The sequence below is a fragment of the Ammospiza caudacuta genome, chromosome Z, assembly GCF_027887145.1.
Source record: "Ammospiza caudacuta isolate bAmmCau1 chromosome Z, bAmmCau1.pri, whole genome shotgun sequence".
Classification (NCBI taxonomy): Eukaryota; Metazoa; Chordata; class Aves; order Passeriformes; family Passerellidae; genus Ammospiza; species Ammospiza caudacuta.
In genome coordinates this window covers 72,181,632-72,203,864 of record NC_080632.1, presented here as the reverse complement: position 1 = coordinate 72,203,864, position 22,233 = coordinate 72,181,632, and the positions used below count along the sequence as shown (strand labels likewise).

Sequence of the window (22,233 nt, the reverse complement as noted above, 5' to 3'; positions counted from 1 at the left end):
GACACAAAGATGTGTATTCAACGGAGGGAGAGAAGCATCATGCTTAGCTCTAAATGTGACCTTTGCTAGCAGATCATACTAGCAGGCAATAAATTACATTTGTTCTGCACTTCGGCAGAGCCAAGATGGGAATCAAAGTCTAGATCACAGGAGAAGATCACACGAGCCTCAGCTTTTCCAGAAGAGGAAAAATACAAAGGATAGTAAATTTGCGTTGGGTTTACAGGCTATTTTTGCAGATCGATAGACAAGGGATGAAGCTTAAAAGATGAGAGCAAAGGAAAATCAACAGATATGCTGAAAGTGAGTGAAGAGTAAGGGGACCTCAAATTAACTGAAAAGCTGCACAGAAAGCTTCTCTACTTTGTGCACTTGCCTCAAGTTTTCAATGGCAAAATCTAGGAGTACTTCAAACTTATTTTTATTAATTCTAGAAGAAAGACAATCAAAACGGTGTACTTCTGCTTACAGTATCAAGTAAAGCACAGGAAGCCATTAGAGTAAGAAAAATTGTGTTCAGACGGCTGAGGCAGCCTTAGGGGTAGGAGGAATGGGGAGGCGTGGAAATCAGGCCTGTGGGCAACATTCAAGGAGCATCCAGTCCCTGAGCAGTCCCTCACAGTGGGTATGCCAGCAGATGGAGGTGAAATGGAGCCACAGCTGGGTGGGAAAAGGGCCAGGGTGGGGAGCCGTGCTCAGCAGGGGCTCCTGCATCAAATTGCTCAATGACAGGTGTGCTATGCTGTGTGCATGTTTCCAACACCTGGCAACAGCAGGCTGGCCCAGAGGTGGGAAAAGGCCAAGGAGGCAGCAGAGTGGGAATGGGGCTCTGCAGGAGGCCCTGGTGGTTGCACACCCCTGTAGGGGATGAGGCTGGCCCAGAGGGTCCCTGGGGGTCTGGGGTGAAAAGCGGGGAAAAGAGAAGCAGGGAGGAAATGCCAGATGCTGCCGCTGTGAGAATGCCATTCCATCCCACAGGTGACATAGTGAGAGGAGGGTGGCAACAAAATGGTGATTGCTGCTGATCAGCCTGACATCTGATCAAGACAAGAGGCCCAGAAAGGACTGCACATCTGCCTCCTAGTGCTGTCCTGAATGGCAGCTCATTACCTGGTGTTCATTACCTGTAGGTCTCTCAGCTTCCCACAGGCATGCCACACTTCAGGTAAGCAAAGCTGCTTACCTCACTATGTTCTTTGGGCCTCTGAAAGGGACTGTCCACTTAGCTACAGCCTGGCAAGGAAGGGAGTCTTACAACACTCTGGATATTTTCGACTTTTATTGACACTCGGGCTGAAACAAAGTATCCCCTCGCTGCTTCTTCATCTTCATCATTCTGTCCTGCAGGTGGCCTGCTCAGGCTGACAGCTTGGAGCGCCTGCAGGCTCCAGTTCTGCTGCAGCCCAGCTTTTCCTCTCACTGCTTAATTCTTATTATGACAATTCTTTCATTTCTACTTCAAAGCTTCCCTAAATTAACAACACCCTATCCTAAGCTAAACAATCCTCTACTATCCAAGCTGTCTACGTTCTATAGTCCTTAAAAGTTGATCCCTATAGTTCCTAATTTTTTTCAATTTTCATCTCTTGCAGAAAGAAAAACAACGGAGCTTTAAATTGAACCTAACAACATATCTAACCTAACCTAACCTAACCTAACCTAACCTAACCTAACCTAACCTAACCTAACCTAATCTAATCCAACCTAATGCTAACCTAACCCAACCTAACCTAACTGCTAACCTAACAGCTAACCTAACAGCTAAACTGAGCAAATATCTACACTATCATGTTTCCTAGCTACGGCACAGCTCCTCTTCAACCTCGGGGGATGGCTGAAGCTCTGCCTAAAGATGACACATCCCCTTTTCCCTCCTCTTGGCTGGCGGGGCATCAGGGCCTCCTCAGGCGCAGGTGTCTCCTCTCCAGTCTTCCTGCACTTGCTTGGCTGAGATGATCAGAGCAGCCAGGCTGGAGGCAGGATCGCCTGAGGTCACGAAGGGATGCTGCCCAGAGGAAAAAGAACAAAGAAAGGAACTCTTACTTTCCAGGATCACTTGAGCCTGCGGGCTCAAGCAGGATTCCCTGGCTACCAGCAAGACACACAAAGAGCACTGAGGGCAGCATGTCCCCCTGCGCCTTCCTGTCCTGGCAGCTTTCTGTGCCACGTGGCCCACACTCCTCCTCCTCCTCCTCATCCCTTCCCACCTTTGCAGGTGTCCTCAGCTGCCAGGGCTTTTTGCCCCTTTGCTTTTTCTTACCTGTAGGAGCTCCTGGGCAGACCAGCGCCTGTCCTCATCTGCCTGCAGGCAGCAGCGGAGGAAGTCGCGCAGGAGAGCCGAGTGGTGCCTGGGGTTCTGCAGTTTTGGGGGCCCGTTCCTTTCTAGCAGTTCAAAAGCCTACAGCACATGGATGCAAGAGGACATTCCACCTGCTCCTTTGCTAGCCACACACAGCTCTCTCCACACAGAGCCCTCTTGCTAAGCTGCACCTTACCCGGAGACGGGCTTCCCGCTGGTAAGGAGCTTCCCCTTCCACCATTTCCAGCCCCATGATCCCCAGGGACCAGATGTCCACTTTGGGGCCGTAGGCTTCTCCTCTCACCACCTCCGGTGCCATCCAGCTGGGAGTGCCGACGCTGGAGCTGCGCTTGCTGTGCTCAGGGCTGAGCTGAGCACAGAGGCCAAAGTCACCTGAGGACAAAAACAAAGCCTGTCAAAGCCAGCTACCACTGGCAAAGCAGCCAAAACCATTGCCCTGACCAGGCCATGCTGAATCTAACTGAAAAAGCAGCTGAGCTCTCCTTCCACGTGCCTGGAGCCAGGCAAATAAGGCATCGGCCGCTTCAAAAACACCCTGACGATTCACGCACTGGCCAAGCCGCCCTTCTGCCCCAGTGGCCGTCACCAAAATGCAAGCACACGGCATATGCTGGACATGCTGCAGCCCAGCAGGGATACCCACCCAACTTGACGGATCCGTCCGTGCCCACCAGGACGTTGCAACTTTTGATGTCTCTGTGGATGACTTGGCGGGAATGAAGGAAATGCAGTCCTTGCAGGCACTGAGAGAGAAAAAGGAGGGAGGGAAAGTTAACCTGCAGGATCTGATTTCATCCCACCCGCAAGGAAAGAGCTCAAGGGGATTGGCGGCTTTCTCAGGGAATTGTGAGCGAGGGCGAAACATCACGCTGCTGTCACCATGAAGAGCTTGCTGCTTCAACACTCTTGGAAGTTTTTTCTAGATTTCCAAGCAAAGGCATCTGGGCTCCCAAAAGTTCCACCGGCCTTGGGTAGGAAGCGCGCCACCTTTGGCTGGGAGGCGGCACGGCAAAGAATTTTGGGGAAGCCTAGTGGCAGCAGAAGAGGAAGCTGCTGGTGACAGCAGCACCTTCGAGCTGTTCCACAATGCATCGCCATGCAGGCTGCAATGCTAGCCTTTGAAGCTGAGGACAGCTCTTTGCCCTTAGCTTGAAATTCTGCCACCCGCATGCTGCCTTCCAGTGGCAAGCAATGTAGGACAGACAGACAGGCTCCAGGCAAACATTCCCAGGCAAAGCTGAGAAGAGGAAGAAAGAGAAATTGAGCCAGTGAGCGAGCACCAAGGCCAGAGGACAGACAGGATGGAAGAGTGCAAGAACAGAGCCTGAGGAGTGCAAGGGCACTGGCAGGCAGTACACTTCCCATGCTCTTTCTTCTCCTGTGTGGCGTGACAGCAGCAGCAGCAGCAGCAGCAGCAGCAGCAGCAGCAGCAAAAGAAAGGTGAGAGCAAGAAATCTCGGCTCTCCTTAAGCTCCAGCTGACAAGCAGCATCCGGGCAGTCTTGGGCAAGCACAAGCGGGATCCCTCACCTCCCGACAGACAGCGCCTATCTGTCCTTCCTCCAGGTACACTGCCCTCAGCACATCAAACAAGGTGCCGCCGTCCATGAACTCCATGGCCAGCCAGAGCTCCGCATCCACCAGGTAGCTGAAAGAAGAAAACCACGGCATGGAGCAACAGAATGGGCATAGCCTCAGTCACCCCAGGGCCTGAGACAGGTTTTTGCAGCTGCTCTCCAAGCTACGGGTGCCACAAGAGACTGTTGAACACCAGCTCCACCTCCTCCCACGCTCTGGAGACACGCAGAGAAATCATCCCCAGCTCTGTTCTCTGCCAGCGACCAAAGGGCATCGTCTCTTTGCGCTTGCACCAGCTAAAGCTACATTGACACCAGAATATGCCAACCTGTCTAAGTAGGTAACGATATTGGGACTCCTGTTGTCCCTCATGGCCAGGATTTCATTGGCAGCCAGCTCCTCGGACATCTCCTCCTCGAGTGACATGATCTTGATTGCCACCTGCAATGACATTGGCCACCGGTACCTTGAGAAGACGCACCCCGCTCGAGATCACAAGGAGCACGGAGCGAGTGCTGGTGCAATGAGGCAGCACGCTGGGCCAAAGTGCCTTGTCACTAGACAGCAGAGCTTAGCAGAAGCACCAAAAGCCATCCCAAATGCATTCTGCCGCCTGAGCCTCGACTGTATTTCAGAGGAACAGCCCCTGCTGCAGACATGGAGCTGCCACCCAAACCTCCAAGCACAGCTCACAGCAGCGGGCAAAGCGCTCCAGAGCTGCAAAATGGCGTGGGGCTCTTGGCACTTTACCTGTTGTCCGCTGCTGGTGTCAAGGGCTTTATAAACAGCTCCAAACCCTCTAGAAAGACCAAAGCAGCAGAAAGAGACCTTTATCCCTCTGGCAGTGAAAGCAAGCCCAGGCAGCAGATCTCCCCAGGCTGCCTGGACGCCTTCCTTAGAAAAAATGCCTGGCTGCAGCATCTCTTCGGCCAACAGCATGTTAGCCCGTGAGCCCTCTGCCATGCGGGGCAGGCTGTCCAAGGGAACACTAAGGTGCAGCATGAAGACCAAGGGCCGCTGGAAATCTCCAAGGCGCACACCCTGCCAGGTCATTTCAGAACCTAAGGGGAACTCTCTCCTTGTGCGGGTGTGCATGCATGTGTGTGTCAAAAAAGGGAGAACAATTTGAGTCAGAAGACTGTCCTTGACAATCTGACCTTTCTTGGATGGCAAGGTGCTCTTTCAGGCCACAAAGCTGCAGGGCCAGGGCTTCTCCCAGCTCCTGCTCCTCACTGCTGCAAGCAAGACACTGCCAGCATCAACTTGTCTTTGATGAGGCCTTTGCATTGCTCTGACCGAGCAGTCCAGGCAGGCGACACGAGGTCAAGCCGGAGCCTGACCATGACTGGAGCTTGCCTGACTTCACGCTTGATATTGCACCAGCCAAAGACCTGGCCCACACTTTTGTAAAATGAGCTGACGTCACGCTTACCCTCGCCCGAGTTCCTCAAATGCCGTGTATTTGCCCGTTGGCCGGCCCGGACTCACGATGCTCCCTGAAAGACAAAAGCAGTGCAGGGCGCTCACTCGCACACAGAGACGCCGCTGCCCAGAGCGTCCCAAAGGCAGCCCCACTGCCCGCAGCTCTGGGCCCTTTGCGGTCCCGCGGCTTCCAGCTGCTGAGACCAGCAAGTGGGAGGGCCATCTTCTCCACCTTTCATCAGGTGGCCTTTCCAAGAAGGCCTTGATTTCTTTCAAGAGCAGCATCTCACGCGATAAGCCAAAATGATGAGCCCTTAAGAAGGGGGTCCTAAGAGGTAAGCAAGGGCCTTTGCTGCCTCCGCAGTCACACCCACCATCACTGGCAGGTCCACTGCCAGGGGCACAAAGTGTCTGGGCCGGAGGAGGAGTAAGAACCAGAGCCAGAAAACACCTGGGGCCAGACAGCTCCCTGGGCAATAGTCACTTGCTACGTGCCAGCCTTCTGCTCAAGCAGAAACAACCTCTGCTTTTGTCTTTGGCCCAGAAGGCAGCCCAGGCAGGGCCAAGCCAGGCCCAGCCGCCCTCACAGGCAGCAGGGACTCCCTGAGCGCTGCCGCGCTTCCTCAGAGCAGTACAACACCTTCTGCAGAGAGGCCTAAGTGCCTCTGAGACTGAGGGCCAGCATCTGGCGCAGCCTACACCCAGACACTCGCACAAGACCCTGCTCTGGCAGACAAGAAATGCACCAGACGGACGTACTCAGTGTCTTCAGGCCCTGCTCCTCCCTCATCTCGGGCTGCTGGGCTGCGCTGCTGCAGGAAGTGCCGGCAGCGGGGCTTGAGCTGGCTGCTGCAGGCCATGCTGGTCCGGCGGCACCAGGTTGAATGGCAGAGCCTGTCTTGCGCTGGGACAAGAAAGGATTGCCCGTCAGAAGGGTGGCTGGCACTCATGCCCCCCCCTAAGCGCACAGCAAAAGCAAGGCCTTGGGAAGGTGCTGCTAGCCACGGCCAGGCCTCTCCAGCTGGAGCAGTTCCCATGTCCCCTTCTCAAAGGCACCTTCGGGAGAAGCCCAAAGGCTACTTGGATCCAGCCCCTCCCGACCACCTCCATGCTCCACGTGTTCAGCTTTTCTGCAAGACACTGGCAACAAGGTATCGATGGGGCTGCCAAATCCACAAAGAGATCAGAGCAGGGCCCCAGAGCCTCGCTGCTTTCCTCCTCCTGTCTTTTCCTGGGCCGGAATGAAATCAGCCCGGAGTTGGCAGGCAACAGTCTGCTCAGAAGCCCGCAGCGTGTCCCTTCTCTGATCTGTTTCACGGATTTCCCTTCTCTATGGCAGCCTTTAGAGAGCGGCCCTTGGGAGCCGCCTTCCAGCCCTGCCCAGACCCACCCGCCCTTTTACAATGCAGGGCTGCCGAGGATTCTCCTCTCCAAACTCTGCTCTGACCGGCTGGAAGTGAAGCACAGCCTGAAGCTAATTAGTCCACGGAGACAGCAGGTCCCTTCCAGGGGCCAGTGTCTGCCAGGTACCCTGCAAGGCTGTCAACTGCGTATTTGGGCCGCGCTGTCCGCTGACCACAGGCAGCCTGCACTGACAGCGGGCACAAGGGGCTGACTCCTGCACTGAGAGTCACTCAATGCTGCCTCCTGTCTGATCCCAAGAGACACTCTGGCGCCCTCTCAGCATCCCAGCTTCAATGTCAAACTTCAGAACCCATTGGCCAGGGCTCCCCAGCTTGCCTGAAGCCGCACTACGTCACAGCAGGCACACGGCTGCCAGCATCTTCAGCCACGAGCAACAAGGGCTGCTCCAAAACGGGTAGCCTGGCCGTGCGCCAAAGGCAGTGCCAAGCTCAGCTGTCACTTACTGGCTCTGCAAGTTCAGGCTGTGAAGGGACAGCGGCTGAAGGCTTCATCTTCCTTTGCTCCTCTTCATCCTCTTCCTCAATGACAGAGGCAGCCAGAGGAGCTGCTGACCCTGCTGTTGTGCCCTGCAGGCAGACAGAAGTGAGAGAGATGGGCAAAAGCCAGTGCCTTAGGAGCTGCTTTCTATTGAGCTGGGAAAGCACCCAGAAGAAGGGCAAATCATAGACTTTGATACAAGTGGGCCTCTGAGTCACGCAAAGCCGAGGAAGCTGGCTGAACGAGCTGCTACTCCATCTTGCTGTGCATTTGAGCTTCCCTGCTGCCTAGAAGCAGCAAGATGCCTTGGAGCTGTCCCTTTTGCCTTTCATCTCTTGAAAGGCTTTTCACTGGAAAATCAGCAAACAGCCAGTGCTCCCTTTGCTACTGCTGATGCCACCGGGCAGCTGGCCTTTCCTTCAGCCTCCCACGCCGGCACTCCACACTCGGCTGCAACAGGCCAAGCTGGCAGAATTGCTGCACAATTCTCACACGCCAGCAACGTCTCAGCTTCCTTTGCCACTCACCAAAGGACAGGCTTGTCTCCATCCGCGTGTCAGGTGACCTGCAGCCAGCAAGGCAAAAGGAACCAGAGGCCCTTAGAAAAGTGCCTGTGCTGGCCACTCCCACAGCACAAGGCAGTCCCAACACAGAGCATTTCCCTTTCCCAACATGCCTCCAGGAGCAACAGCTCTTTCCCACAGCAAGCAAGAGAACAAGAAGGACCCTAGAGGAGCCTCTGGCTACATTTGGGCCTCTTTTGCCAAGAGAGAAATAGGAAGACGGTGCTGGAAATGCCCGCTGCTCTTCAAAACTTTGAGCTTCTCTTGTGCCTAACAGCTCAAGCTACATTTCCCTCTTCCCTTTCCTGCATTTTCCATATACATTCTTTTAAATTGCACGCCCTAATTCCCATCCCTTGGCTGAAGATGATAGCCCAGCAAAGCTTCCACAAAGGGTCCCTTCCCTGTGGCAGCTCCCTGCTGAAGCAGCCCAGGAACAGCTGCTGGGCTCAGCAGCAAACCCTCCCTGCACTGGAGTTTGTGCTGCATGGCCAAGGCAATCGCAGTCTTGGCACAGCATCAAAGGCTCAAGTCATGCAGCCAAGGCCTCTAAGGGGTAGAATATGGAGCAAAAGGTGCTTTCCTTCACTCCTGGAGAGAACCACTGAGTTGGTAGAAATACTTCTGAGGATCTGCCCTCAGAGTCTGCAATTTGCAGCTTGTCTTGCTTGAAGCAGCAAGCTGAGGAAATGACAGACTCCGCTGCCGCGCACTCTCCCGGGGAGGGAAGGCAACCGCTGCAGGTTGCATGGCAAATAGTCTGCACGCGCTACCCAGTACAGATGCCCCCTTTGTAGCTGATGCTGCTGGCAGGACATTGACCAAAGCAGTGGCACCTTCACGGCCATTCTGTTCCCAAAGAAACTGGGCCACTGCTGCGGCATAAAGAGCAGAGCCAAGCAAAAGTCGGGCAATGCCAGCCCCAGGAGAAACCTTTACTTACGAGTCAGCTGGGTCAGGTAGTAGCCAGAATAGACAACAGAAAAGATGGTGCAAACGGCGGCACAGACTTGCCCAATCATTTTGGCAGTGCTGTGCGCGTTTGCACGCTGAGTGCCAGCCAAGGGAAAGCCAAGACTCCTCTCGGGGTGCAGGCCGTCTGCTGAGAGCTCCTTGAGCACAAGGATCCTCCTGCAGGGAGCCAGCGGAAGAGCTGCTCTGGACGACCAGGCCTGGCGCGCACCGGGACAACGCTGTGCTGACAGCACTGTGACGTGGCACCTCTGGCTTGACCTCACAATGGCAGCTGCTCTGTGGCTTTCTTGTGCCCAGCAAGACAACCTTGTGTACAGCTGATGCAAAAGAAAAGCCTGGGAAATTCTCCTCACTCACAAAGGCAGTGCTCAAGGCATGCCAGGGGAACTCAGAAAATGCACCAATCCAAGCGGCATCCAAGCAATGCAAGCAAACATGACTCTTGGTCCCAAAAGCTTTGACTGAAAGCAAGTCTGCTTCTTCTAGGTGGCATCCTAGCTGGTTTGGAAAAGCCTAACTTCTTCAGTGACATTTAGATGGCAAACGAAGCAAAGATAATAAATTTCCAGGACTATTGTAGGCTGCAGTTGCTCCTGGAGCACGCGGGTGCATGCTGACCTATGGAGGGGCTTTACAGCTGGCCTGCAAGCAAAGCCGAGTTCATGGAAGAAATAGCAGTTGATGGTTTTTGAGTGTATCCATAGCAAGGAAGAAGACAAGGCCGTCAGCATGGAAACCCATTAGAAGAGATTCAGGAAAAGTTGCGTATGCTAGACTAGGTGCTGAAGTAGATGTGCATACGTGCCTTATAAATTTCTGTAAAACTTTTGCCAGTTGTATTGATGTTAATTGCTTTGCACCAATGGATAGAAGAAGTTATTGTGATGTAGTTAGTGACTTGAGATCACGCTTTGTTAAGAGTGTATAAGCTGGAGAACATGCAGAATAAAACAAACAAACCTTTTTCTTCTTGGACCCTGATCACGTGTGTATGCCACGTCCGGCCTAACGGTGACGCTTGCCCCATCTCTGGGTCAAGAAACAAGTCTTGTCTGACTGGTAACTTTTCAACAAGCTGAGAAAGAAATTAGTAGCTGGACATGCAGATTTCTGAAGAGAGGAAAGAAAAGTGTTGACAAGAATAAACCTAAGTTTTCTATGCCTGAAGCACTCAAAAATAACATGTTTTGGGATAGTGTACCATATGTTAGACAGAGTTAAAACAAACCACAACTCATTAGTATCTGGACTTCATTGCCCACTCTGCTTAGAGATGTTGCTTGAAGGCACTTGGTGTCAAGGATCCAGTTCCTGTAGATCACTGTCGACGTAGATCAAAATCCTCCCAACAAATCAGTGTCAAAACCAGCAAGAGTGAGACTTTTGTCCTTGGCAGTAGCTTCCAGGTGCTCCTGGAAGTCACCAGGCCTTGACACAAAGATGTGTATTCAACGGAGGGAGAGAAGCATCATGCTTAGCTCTAAATGTGACCTTTGCTAGCAGATCACACTAGCAGGCAATAAATTACATTTGTTCTGCACTTCGGCAGAGCCAAGATTGGAATCAAAGTCTAGATCACAGGAGAAGATCACACGAGCCTCAGCTTTTCCAGAAGAGGAAAAATACAAAGGATAGTAAATTTGCGTTGGGTTTACAGGCTATTTTTGCAGATCGATAGACAAGGGATGAAGCTTAAAAGATGAGAGCAAAGGAAAATCAACAGATATGCTGAAAGTGAGTGAAGAGTAAGGGGACCTCAAATTAACTGAAAAGCTGCACAGAAAGCTTCTCTACTTTGTGCACTTGCCTCAAGTTTTCAATGGCAAAATCTAGGAGTACTTCAAACTTATTTTTATTAATTCTAGAAGAAAGACAATCAAAACGGTGTACTTCTGCTTACAGTATCAAGTAAAGCACAGGAAGCCATTAGAGTAAGAAAAATTGTGTTCAGACGGCTGAGGCAGCCTTAGGGGTAGGAGGAATGGGGAGGCGTGGAAATCAGGCCTGTGGGCAACATTCAAGGAGCATCCAGTCCCTGAGCAGTCCCTCACAGTGGGTATGCCAGCAGATGGAGGCGAAATGGAGCCACAGCTGGGTGGGAAAAGGGCCAGGGTGGGGAGCCGTGCTCAGCAGGGGCTCCTGCATCAAATTGCTCAATGACAGGTGTGCTATGCTGTGTGCATGTTTCCAACACCTGGCAACAGCAGGCTGGCCCAGAGGTGGGAAAAGGCCAAGGAGGCAGCAGAGTGGGAATGGGGCTCTGCAGGAGGCCCTGGTGGTTGCACACCCCTGTAGGGGATGAGGCTGGCCCAGAGGGTCCCTGGGGGTCTGGGGTGAAAAGCGGGGAAAAGAGAAGCAGGGAGGAAATGCCAGATGCTGCCGCTGTGAGAATGCCATTCCATCCCACAGGTGACATAGTGAGAGGAGGGTGGCAACAAAATGGTGATTGCTGCTGATCAGCCTGACATCTGATCAAGACAAGAGGCCCAGAAAGGACTGCACATCTGCCTCCTAGTGCTGTCCTGAATGGCAGCTCATTACCTGGTGTTCATTACCTGTAGGTCTCTCAGCTTCCCACAGGCATGCCACACTTCAGGTAAGCAAAGCTGCTTACCTCACTATGTTCTTTGGGCCTCTGAAAGGGACTGTCCACTCAGCTACAGCCTGGCAAGGAAGGGAGTCTTACAACACTGGATATTTTCGACTTTTATTGACACTCGGGCTGAAACAAAGTATCCCCTCGCTGCTTCTTCATCTTCATCATTCTGTCCTGCAGGTGGCCTGCTCAGGCTGACAGCTTGGAGCGCCTGCAGGCTCCAGTTCTGCTGCAGCCCAGCTTTTCCTCTCACTGCTTAATTCTTATTATGACAATTCTTTCATTTCTACTTCAAAGCTTCCCTAAATTAACAACACTCTATCCTAAGCTAAACAATCCTCTACTATCCAAGCTGTCTACGTTCTATAGTCCTTAAAAGTTGATCCCTATAGTTCCTAATTTTTTTCAATTTTCATCTTTTGCAGAAAGAAAAACAACAGAGCTTTAAATTGAACCTAACAACATATCTAACCTAACCTAACCTAACCTAACCTAACCTAATCTAATCCAACCTAATGCTAACCTAACCCAACCTAACCTAACAGCTAACCTAACAGCTAACCTAACAGCTAAACTGAGCAAATATCTACACTATCATGTTTCCTAGCTACGGCACAGCTCCTCTTCAACCTCGGGGGATGGCTGAAGCTCTGCCTAAAGATGACACATCCCCTTTTCCCTCCTCTTGGCTGGCGGGGCATCAGGGCCTCCTCAGGCGCAGGTGTCTCCTCTCCAGTCTTCCTGCACTTGCTTGGCTGAGATGATCAGAGCAGCCAGGCTGGAGGCAGGATCGCCTGAGGTCACGAAGGGATGCTGCCCAGAGGAAAAAGAACAAAGAAAGGAACTCTTACTTTCCAGGATCACTTGAGCCTGCGGGCTCAAGCAGGATTCCCTGGCTACCAGCAAGACACACAAAGAGCACTGAGGGCAGCATGTCCCCCTGCGCCTTCCTGTCCTGGCAGCTTTCTGTGCCACGTGGCCCACACTCCTCCTCCTCCTCCTCATCCCTTCATGCAGGTGTCCTCAGCTGCCAGGGCTTTTTGCCCCTTTGCTTTTTCTTACCTGTAGGAGCTCCTGGGCAGACCAGCGCCTGTCCTCATCTGCCTGCAGGCAGCAGCGGAGGAAGTCGCGCAGGAGAGCCGAGTGGTGCCTGGGGTTCTGCAGTTTTGGGGGCCCGTTCCTTTCTAGCAGTTCAAAAACCTACAGCACATGGATGCAAGAGGACACTCCACCTGCTCCTTTGCTAGCCACACACAGCTCTCTCCACACAGAGCCCTCTTGCTAAGCTGCACCTTACCCGGAGACGGGCTTCCCGCTGGTAAGGAGCTTCCCCTTCCACCATTTCCAGCCCCATGATCCCCAGGGACCAGATGTCCACTTTGGGGCCGTAGGCTTCTCCTCTCACCACCTCCGGTGCCATCCAGCTGGGAGTGCCGACGCTGGAGCTGCGCTTGCTGTGCTCAGGGCTGAGCTGAGCACAGAGGCCAAAGTCACCTGAGGACAAAAACAAAGCCTGTCAAAGCCAGCTACCACTGGCAAAGCAGCCAAAACCATTGCCCTGACCAGGCCATGCTGAATCTAACTGAAAAAGCAGCTGAGCTCTCCTTCCACGTGCCTGGAGCCAGGCAAATAAGGCATCGGCCGCTTCAAAAACACCCTGACGATTCACGCACTGGCCAAGCCGCGCTTCTGCCCCAGTGGCCGTCACCAAAATGCAAGCACACGGCATATGCTGGACATGCTGCAGCCCAGCAGGGATACCCACCCAACTTGACGGATCCGTCCGTGCCCACCAGGACGTTGCAACTTTTGATGTCTCTGTGGATGACTTGGCGGGAATGAAGGAAATGCAGTCCTTGCAGGCACTGAGAGAGAAAAAGGAGGGAGGGAAAGTTAACCTGCAGGATCTGATTTCATCCCACCCGCAAGGAAAGAGCTCAAGGGGATTGGCGGCTTTCTCAGGGAATTGTGAGCGAGGGCGAAACATCACGCTGCTGTCACCATGAAGAGCTTGCTGCTTCAACACTCTTGGAAGTTTTTTCTAGATTTCCAAGCAAAGGCATCTGGGCTCCCAAAAGTTCCACCGGCCTTGGGTAGGAAGCGCGCCACCTTTGGCTGGGAGGCGGCACGGCAAAGAATTTTGGGGAAGCCTAGTGGCAGCAGAAGAGGAAGCTGCTGGTGACAGCAGCACCTTCGAGCTGTTCCACAATGCATCGCCATGCAGGCTGCAATGCTAGCCTTTGAAGCTGAGGACAGCTCTTTGCCCTTAGCTTGAAATTCTGCCACCCGCATGCTGCCTTCCAGTGGCAAGCAATGTAGGACAGACAGACAGGCTCCAGGCAAACATTCCCAGGCAAAGCTGAGAAGAGGAAGAAAGAGAAATTGAGCCAGTGAGCGAGCACCAAGGCCAGAGGACAGACAGGATGGAAGAGTGCAAGAACAGAGCCTGAGGAGTGCAAGGGCACTGGCAGGCAGTACACTTCCCATGCTCTTTCTTCTCCTGTGTGGCGTGACAGCAGCAGCAGCAGCAGCAGCAGCAGCAGCAGCAGCAGCAGCAAAAGAAAGGTGAGAGCAAGAAATCTCGGCTCTCCTTAAGCTCCAGCCGACAAGCAGCATCCGGGCAGTCTTGGGCAAGCACAAGCGGGATCCCTCACCTCCCGACAGACAGCGCCTATCTGTCCTTCCTCCAGGTACACTGCCCTCAGCACATCAAACAAGGTGCCGCCGTCCATGAACTCCATGGCCAGCCAGAGCTCCGCATCCACCAGGTAGCTGAAAGAAGAAAACCACGGCATGGAGCAACAGAATGGGCATAGCCTCAGTCACCCCAGGGCCTGAGACAGGTTTTTGCAGCTGCTCTCCAAGCTACGGGTGCCACAAGAGACTGTTGAACACCAGCTCCACCTCCTCCCACGCTCTGGAGACATGCAGAGAAATCATCCCCAGCTCTGTTCTCTGCCAGCGACCAAAGGGCATCGTCTCTTTGCGCTTGCACCAGCTAAAGCTACATTGACACCAGAATATGCCAACCTGTCTAAGTAGGTAACGATATTGGGACTCCTGTTGTCCCTCATGGCCAGGATTTCATTGGCAGCCAGCTCCTCGGACATCTCCTCCTCGAGTGACATGATCTTGATTGCCACCTGCAATGACATTGGCCACCGGTACCTTGAGAAGACGCACCCCGCTCGAGATCACAAGGAGCACGGAGCGAGTGCTGGTGCAATGAGGCAGCACGCTGGGCCAAAGTGCCTTGTCACTAGACAGCAGAGCTTAGCAGAAGCACCAAAAGCCATCCCAAATGCATTCTGCCGCCTGAGCCTCGACTGTATTTCAGAGGAACAGCCCCTGCTGCAGACATGGAGCTGCCACCCAAACCTCCAAGCACAGCTCACAGCAGCGGGCAAAGCGCTCCAGAGCTGCAAAATGGCGTGGGGCTCTTGGCACTTTACCTGTTGTCCGCTGCTGGTGTCAAGGGCTTTATAAACAGCTCCAAACCCTCTAGAAAGACCAAAGCAGCAGAAAGAGACCTTTATCCCTCTGGCAGTGAAAGCAAGCCCAGGCAGCAGATCTCCCCAGGCTGCCTGGACGCCTTCCTTAGAAAAAATGCCTGGCTGCAGCATCTCTTCGGCCAACAGCATGTTAGCCCGTGAGCCCTCTGCCATGCGGGGCAGGCTGTCCAAGGGAACACTAAGGTGCAGCATGAAGACCAAGGGCCGCTGGAAATCTCCAAGGCGCACACCCTGCCAGGTCATTTCAGAACCTAAGGGGAACTCTCTCCTTGTGCGGGTGTGCATGCATGTGTGTGTCAAAAAAGGGAGAACAATTTGAGTCAGAAGACTGTCCTTGACAATCTGACCTTTCTTGGATGGCAAGGTGCTCTTTCAGGCCACAAAGCTGCAGGGCCAGGGCTTCTCCCAGCTCCTGCTCCTCACTGCTGCAAGCAAGACACTGCCAGCATCAACTTGTCTTTGATGAGGCCTTTGCATTGCTCTGACCGAGCAGTCCAGGCAGGCGACACGAGGTCAAGCCGGAGCCTGACCATGACTGGAGCTTGCCTGACTTCACGCTTGATATTGCACCAGCCAAAGACCTGGCCCACACTTTTGTAAAATGAGCTGACGTCACGCTTACCCTCGCCCGAGTTCCTCAAATGCCGTGTATTTGCCCGTTGGCCGGCCCGGACTCACGATGCTCCCTGAAAGACAAAAGCAGTGCAGGGCGCTCACTCGCACACAGAGACGCCGCTGCCCAGAGCGTCCCAAAGGCAGCCCCACTGCCCGCAGCTCTGGGCCCTTTGCGGTCCCGCGGCTTCCAGCTGCTGAGACCAGCAAGTGGGAGGGCCATCTTCTCCACCTTTCATCAGGTGGCCTTTCCAAGAAGGCCTTGATTTCTTTCAAGAGCAGCATCTCACGCGATAAGCCAAAATGATGAGCCCTTAAGAAGGGGGTCCTAAGAGGTAAGCAAGGGCCTTTGCTGCCTCCGCAGTCACACCCACCATCACTGGCAGGTCCACTGCCAGGGGCACAAAGTGTCTGGGCCGGAGGAGGAGTAAGAACCAGAGCCAGAAAACACCTGGGGCCAGACAGCTCCCTGGGCAATAGTCACTTGCTACGTGCCAGCCTTCTGCTCAAGCAGAAACAATCTCTGCTTTTGTCTTTGGCCCAGAAGGCAGCCCAGGCAGGGCCAAGCCAGGCCCAGCCGCCCTCACAGGCAGCAGGGACTCCCTGAGCGCTGCCGCGCTTCCTCAGAGCAGTACAACACCTTCTGCAGAGAGGCCTAAGTGCCTCTGAGACTGAGGGCCAGCATCTGGCGCAGCCTACACCCAGACACTCGCACAAGACCCTGCTCTGGCAGACAAGAAATGCACCAGACGGACGTACTCAGTGTCTTCAGGCCCTGCTCCTCCCTCATCTCGGGCTGCTGGGCTGCGCTGCTGCAGGAAGTGCCGGCAGCGGGGCTTGAGCTGGCTGCTGCAGGCCATGCTGGTCCGGCGGCACCAGGTTGAATGGCAGAGCCTGTCTTGCGCTGGGACAAGAAAGGATTGCCCGTCAGAAGGGTGGCTGGCACTCATGCCCCCCCCTAAGCGCACAGCAAAAGCAAGGCCTTGGGAAGGTGCTGCTAGCCACGGCCAGGCCTCTCCAGCTGGAGCAGTTCCCATGTCCCCTTCTCAAAGGCACCTTCGGGAGAAGCCCAAAGGCTACTTGGATCCAGCCCCTCCCGACCACCTCCATGCTCCACGTGTTCAGCTTTTCTGCAAGACACTGGCAACAAGGTATCGATGGGGCTGCCAAATCCACAAAGAGATCAGAGCAGGGCCCCAGAGCCTCGCTGCTTTCCTCCTCCTGTCTTTTCCTGGGCCGGAATGAAATCAGCCCGGAGTTGGCAGGCAACAGTCTGCTCAGAAGCCCGCAGCGTGTCCCTTCTCTGATCTGTTTCACGGATTTCCCTTCTCTATGGCAGCCTTTAGAGAGCGGCCCTTGGGAGCCGCCTTCCAGCCCTGCCCAGACCCACCCGCCCTTTTACAATGCAGGGCTGCCGAGGATTCTCCTCTCCAAACTCTGCTCTGACCGGCTGGAAGTGAAGCACAGCCTGAAGCTAATTAGTCCACGGAGACAGCAGGTCCCTTCCAGGGGCCAGTGTCTGCCAGGTACCCTGCAAGGCTGTCAACTGCGTATTTGGGCCGCGCTGTCCGCTGACCACAGGCAGCCTGCACTGACAACGGGCACAAGGGGCTGACTCCTGCACTGAGAGTCACTCAATGCTGCCTCCTGTCTGATCCCAAGAGACACTCTGGCGCCCTCTCAGCATCCCAGCTTCAATGTCAAACTTCAGAACCCATTGGCCAGGGCTCCCCAGCTTGCCTGAAGCCGCACTACGTCACAGCAGGCACACGGCTGCCAGCATCTTCAGCCACGAGCAACAAGGGCTGCTCCAAAACGGGTAGCCTGGCCGTGCGCCAAAGGCAGTGCCAAGCTCAGCTGTCACTTACTGGCTCTGCAAGTTCAGGCTGTGAAGGGACAGCGGCTGAAGGTTTCATCTTCCTTTGCTCCTCTTCATCCTCTTCCTCAATGACAGAGGCAGCCAGAGGAGCTGCTGACCCTGCTGTTGTGCCCTGCAGGCAGACAGAAGTGAGAGAGATGGGCAAAAGCCAGTGCCTTAGGAGCTGCTTTCTATTGAGCTGGGAAAGCACCCAGAAGAAGGGCAAATCATAGACTTTGATACAAGTGGGCCTCTGAGTCACGCAAAGCCGAGGAAGCTGGCTGAACGAGCTGCTACTCCATCTTGCTGTGCATTTGAGCTTCCCTGCTGCCTAGAAGCAGCAAGATGCCTTGGAGCTGTCCCTTTTGCCTTTCATCTCTTGAAAGGCTTTTCACTGGAAAATCAGCAAACAGCCAGTGCTCCCTTTGCTACTGCTGATGCCACCGGGCAGCTGGCCTTTCCTTCAGCCTCCCACGCCGGCACTCCACACTCGGCTGCAACAGGCCAAGCTGGCAGAATTGCTGCACAATTCTCACACGCCAGCAACGTCTCAGCTTCCTTTGCCACTCACCAAAGGACAGGCTTGTCTCCATCCGTGTGTCAGGTGACCTGCAGCCAGCAAGGCAAAAGGAACCAGAGGCCCTTAGAAAAGTGCCTGTGCTGGCCACTCCCACAGCACAAGGCAGTCCCAACACAGAGCATTTCCCTTTCCCAACATGCCTCCAGGAGCAACAGCTCTTTCCCACAGCAAGCAAGAGAACAAGAAGGACGCTAGAGGAGCCTCTGGCTACATTTGGGCCTCTTTTGCCAAGAGAGAAATAGGAAGGCGGTGCTGGAAATGCCCGCTGCTCTTCAAAACTTTGAGCTTCTCTTGTGCCTAACAGCTCAAGCTACATTTCCCTCTTCTCTTTCCTGCATTTTCCATATACATTCTTTTAAATTGCATGCCCTAATTCCCATCCCTTGGCTGAAGATGATAGCCCAGCAAAGCTTCCACAAAGGGTCCCTTCCCTGTGGCAGCTCCCTGCTGAAGCAGCCCAGGAACAGCTGCTGGGCTCAGCAGCAAACCCTCCCTGCACTGGAGTTTGTGCTGCATGGCCAAGGCAATCGCAGTCTTGGCACAGCATCAAAGGCTCAAGTCATGCAGCCAAGGCCTTTAAGGGGTAGAATATGGAGCAAAAGGTGCTTTCCTTCACTCCTGGAGAGAACCACTGAGTTGGTAGAAATACTTCTGAGGATCTGCCCTCAGAGTCTGCAATTTGCAGCTTGTCTTGCTTGAAGCAGCAAGCTGAGGAAATGACAGACTCCGCTGCCGCGCACTCTCCCGGGGAGGGAAGGCAACCGCTGCAGGTTGCATGGCAAATAGTCTGCACGCGCTACCCAGTACAGATGCCCCCTTTGTAGCTGATGCTGCTGGCAGGACATTGACCAAAGCGGTGGCACCTTCACGGCCATTTTGTTCCCAAAGAAACTGGGCCACTGCTGCGGCATAAAGAGCAGAGCCAAGCAAAAGTCGGGCAATGCCAGCCCCAGGAGAAACCTTTACTTACGAGTCAGCTGGGTCAGGTAGTAGCCAGAATAGACAACAGAAAAGATGGTGCAAACGGCGGCACAGACTTGCCCAATCATTTTGGCAGTGCTGTGCGCGTTTGCACGCTGAGTGCCAGCCAAGGGAAAGCCAAGACTCCTCTCGGGGTGCAGGCCGTCTGCTGAGAGCTCCTTGAGCACAAGGATCCTCCTGCAGGGAGCCAGCGGAAGAGCTGCTCTGGACGACCAGGCCTGGCGCGCACCGGGACAACGCTGTGCTGACAGCACTGTGACGTGGCACCTCTGGCTTGACCTCACAATGGCAGCTGCTCTGTGGCTTTCTTGTGCCCAGCAAGACAACCTTGTGTACAGCTGATGCAAAAGAAAAGCCTGGGAAATTCTCCTCACTCACAAAGGCAGTGCTCAAGGCATGCCAGGGGAACTCAGAAAATGCGCCAATCCAAGCGGCATCCAAGCAATGCAAGCAAACATGACTCTTGGTCCCAAAAGCTTTGACTGAAAGCAAGTCTGCTTCTTCTAGGTGGCATCCTAGCTGGTTTGGAAAAGCCTAACTTCTTCAGTGACATTTAGATGGCAAACGAAGCAAAGATAATAAATTTCCAGGACTATTGTAGGCTGCAGTTGCTCCTTGAGCACGCGGGTGCATGCTGACCTATGGAGGGGCTTGACAGCTGGCCTGCAAGCAAAGCCGAGTTCATGGAAGAAATAGCAGTTGATGGTTTTTGAGTGTATCCATAGCAAGGAAGAAGACAAGGCCGTCAGCATGGAAACCCATTAGAAGAGATTCAGGAAAAGTTGTGTATGCTAGACTAGGTGCCGAAGTAGATGTGCATACGTGCCTTATAAATTTCTGTAAAACTTTTGCCAGTTGTATTGACGTTAATTGCTTTGCACCAATGGATAGAAGAAGTTATTGTGATGTAGTTAGTGACTTGAGATCACGCTTTGTTAAGAGTGTATAAGCTGGAGAACATGCAGAATAAAACAAACAAACCTTTTTCTTCTTGGACCCTGATCACGTGTGTATGCCACGTCCGGCCTAACGGTGACGCTTGCCCCATCTCTGGGTCAAGAAACAAGTCTTGTCTGACTGGTAACTTTTCAACAAGCTGAGAAAGAAATTAGTAGCTGGACATGCAGATTTCTGAAGAGAGGAAAGAAAAGTGTTGACAAGAATAAACCTAAGTTTTCAATGCCTGAAGCACTCAAAAATAACATGTTTTGGGATAGTGTACCATATGTTAGACAGAGTTAAAACAAACCACAACTCATTAGTATCTGGACTTCATTGCCCACTCTGCTTAGAGATGTTGCTTGAAGGCACTTGGTGTCAAGGATCCAGTTCCTGTAGATCACTGTCGACGTAGATCAAAATCCTCCCAACAAATCAGTGTCAAAACCAGCAAGAGTGAGACTTTTGTCCTTGGCAGTAGCTTCCAGGTGCTCCTGGAAGTCACCAGGCCTTGACACAAAGATGTGTATTCAACGGAGGGAGAGAAGCATCATGCTTAGCTCTAAATGTGACCTTTGCTAGCAGATCACACTAGCAGGCAATAAATTACATTTGTTCTGCACTTCGGCAGAGCCAAGATTGGAATCAAAGTCTAGATCACAGGAGAAGATCACACGAGCCTCAGCTTTTCCAGAAGAGGAAAAATACAAAGGATAGTAAATTTGCGTTGGGTTTACAGGCTATTTTTGCAGATCGATAGACAAGGGATGAAGCTTAAAAGATGAGAGCAAAGGAAAATCAACAGATATGCTGAAAGTGAGTGAAGAGTAAGGGGACCTCAAATTAACTGAAAAGCTGCACAGAAAGCTTCTCTACTTTGTGCACTTGCCTCAAGTTTTCAATGGCAAAATCTAGGAGTACTTCAAACTTATTTTTATTAATTCTAGAAGAAAGACAATCAAAACGGTGTACTTCTGCTTACAGTATCAAGTAAAGCACAGGAAGCCATTAGAGTAAGAAAAATTGTGTTCAGACGGCTGAGGCAGCCTTAGGGGTAGGAGGAATGGGGAGGCGTGGAAATCAGGCCTGTGGGCAACATTCAAGGAGCATCCAGTCCCTGAGCAGTCCCTCTCAGTGGGTATGCCAGCAGATGGAGGCGAAATGGAGCCACAGCTGGGTGGGAAAAGGGCCGGGGTGGGGAGCCGTGCTCAGCAGGGGCTCCTGCATCAAATTGCTCAATGACAGGTGTGCTATGCTGTGTGCATGTTTCCAACACCTGGCAACAGCAGGCTGGCCCAGAGGTGGGAAAAGGCCAAGGAGGCAGCAGAGTGGGAATGGGGCTCTGCAGGAGGCCCTGGTGGTTGCACACCCCTGTAGGGGATGAGGCTGGCCCAGAGGGTCCCTGGGGGTCTGGGGTGAAAAGCGGGGAAAAGAGAAGCAGGGAGGAAATGCCAGATGCTGCCGCTGTGAGAATGCCATTCCATCCCACAGGTGACATAGTGAGAGGAGGGTGGCAACAAAATGGTGATTGCTGCTGATCAGCCTGACATCTGATCAAGACAAGAGGCCCAGAAAGGACTGCACATCTGCCTCCTAGTGCTGTCCTGAATGGCAGCTCATTACCTGGTGTTCATTACCTGTAGGTCTCTCAGCTTCCCACAGGCATGCCACACTTCAGGTAAGCAAAGCTGCTTACCTCACTATGTTCTTTGGGCCTCTGAAAGGGACTGTCCACTTAGCTACAGCCTGGCAAGGAAGGGAGTCTTACAACACTCTGGATATTTTCGACTTTTATTGACACTCGGGCTGAAACAAAGTATCCCCTCGCTGCTTCTTCATCTTCATCATTCTGTCCTGCAGGTGGCCTGCTCAGGCTGACAGCTTGGAGCGCCTGCAGGCTCCAGTTCTGCTGCAGCCCAGCTTTTCCTCTCACTGCTTAATTCTTATTATGACAATTCTTTCATTTCTACTTCAAAGCTTCCCTAAATTAACAACACCCTATCCTAAGCTAAACAATCCTCTACTATCCAAGCTGTCTACGTTCTATAGTCCTTAAAAGTTGATCCCTATAGTTCCTAATTTTTTTCAATTTTCATCTCTTGCAGAAAGAAAAACAACAGAGCTTTAAATTGAACCTAACAACATATCTAACCTAACCTAACCTAACCTAACCTAACCTAACCTAATCTAATCCAACCTAATGCTAACCTAACCCAACCTAACCTAACAGCTAACCTAACAGCTAACCTAACAGCTAAACTGAGCAAATATCTACACTATCATGTTTCCTAGCTACGGCACAGCTCCTCTTCAACCTCGGGGGATGGCTGAAGCTCTGCCTAAAGATGACACATCCCCTTTTCCCTCCTCTTGGCTGGCGGGGCATCAGGGCCTCC

General features: G+C 53.0%; 2 protein-coding genes across 2 annotated transcripts; both read right to left on the bottom strand.

Moving 5' to 3' along the window:
• Positions 1–1,903: 1,903 nt before the first annotated feature.
• On the bottom strand, positions 1,904–8,806 carry LOC131571658 (serine/threonine-protein kinase PAK 1-like). Its single transcript, XM_058824438.1, has 11 exons — positions 8,728–8,806; positions 7,749–7,786; positions 6,079–6,115; positions 5,330–5,393; positions 4,648–4,696; positions 4,226–4,338; positions 3,850–3,967; positions 2,964–3,063; positions 2,496–2,692; positions 2,261–2,398; positions 1,904–2,005 (listed from the first exon to the last, which is right to left on the bottom strand). The coding sequence occupies exons 1-11, from the start codon at positions 8,804–8,806 to the stop codon at positions 1,904–1,906; spliced, it is 1,035 nt and encodes a 344-aa protein (XP_058680421.1).
• Positions 8,807–12,066: 3,260 nt separating this feature from the next.
• On the bottom strand, positions 12,067–14,492 carry LOC131571657 (serine/threonine-protein kinase PAK 3-like). Its single transcript, XM_058824437.1, has 6 exons — positions 14,386–14,492; positions 14,010–14,127; positions 13,121–13,220; positions 12,653–12,849; positions 12,418–12,555; positions 12,067–12,168 (listed from the first exon to the last, which is right to left on the bottom strand). Exons 1-6 carry the CDS (start codon positions 14,481–14,483, stop codon positions 12,067–12,069), a joined length of 753 nt encoding a protein of 250 aa, XP_058680420.1. The 5' UTR covers positions 14,484–14,492.
• Positions 14,493–22,233: the final 7,741 nt, after the last annotated feature.

What these genes read in the sequence shown, in the direction of transcription:
- LOC131571657 (XM_058824437.1), bottom strand. Translation starts at nt 14,483, where the DNA reads ATGTCACTCGAGGAGGAGATGTCCGAGGAGCTGGCTGCCAATGAAATC. An exon ending in TAGGCGCTGTCTGTCGGGAG is followed by an intron (nt 13,221 to 14,009) that starts GTGAGGGATCCC and finishes TTTCTCTCTCAG; the next exon opens with TGCCTGCAAGGACTGCATTT. An exon ending in GGACGGATCCGTCAAGTTGG is followed by an intron (nt 12,850 to 13,120) that starts GTGGGTATCCCT and finishes TTTTGTCCTCAG; the next exon opens with GTGACTTTGGCCTCTGTGCT.
- LOC131571658 (XM_058824438.1), bottom strand. Translation starts at nt 8,806, where the DNA reads ATGATTGGGCAAGTCTGTGCCGCCGTTTGCACCATCTTTTCTGTTGTC. An exon ending in CTACCTGACCCAGCTGACTC is followed by an intron (nt 7,787 to 8,727) that starts GTAAGTAAAGGT and finishes TGCTGGCTGCAG; the next exon opens with GTCACCTGACACGCGGATGG. An exon ending in ATCGTTACCTACTTAGACAG is followed by an intron (nt 3,968 to 4,225) that starts GTTGGCATATTC and finishes TTCTTCTTTCAG; the next exon opens with CTACCTGGTGGATGCGGAGC.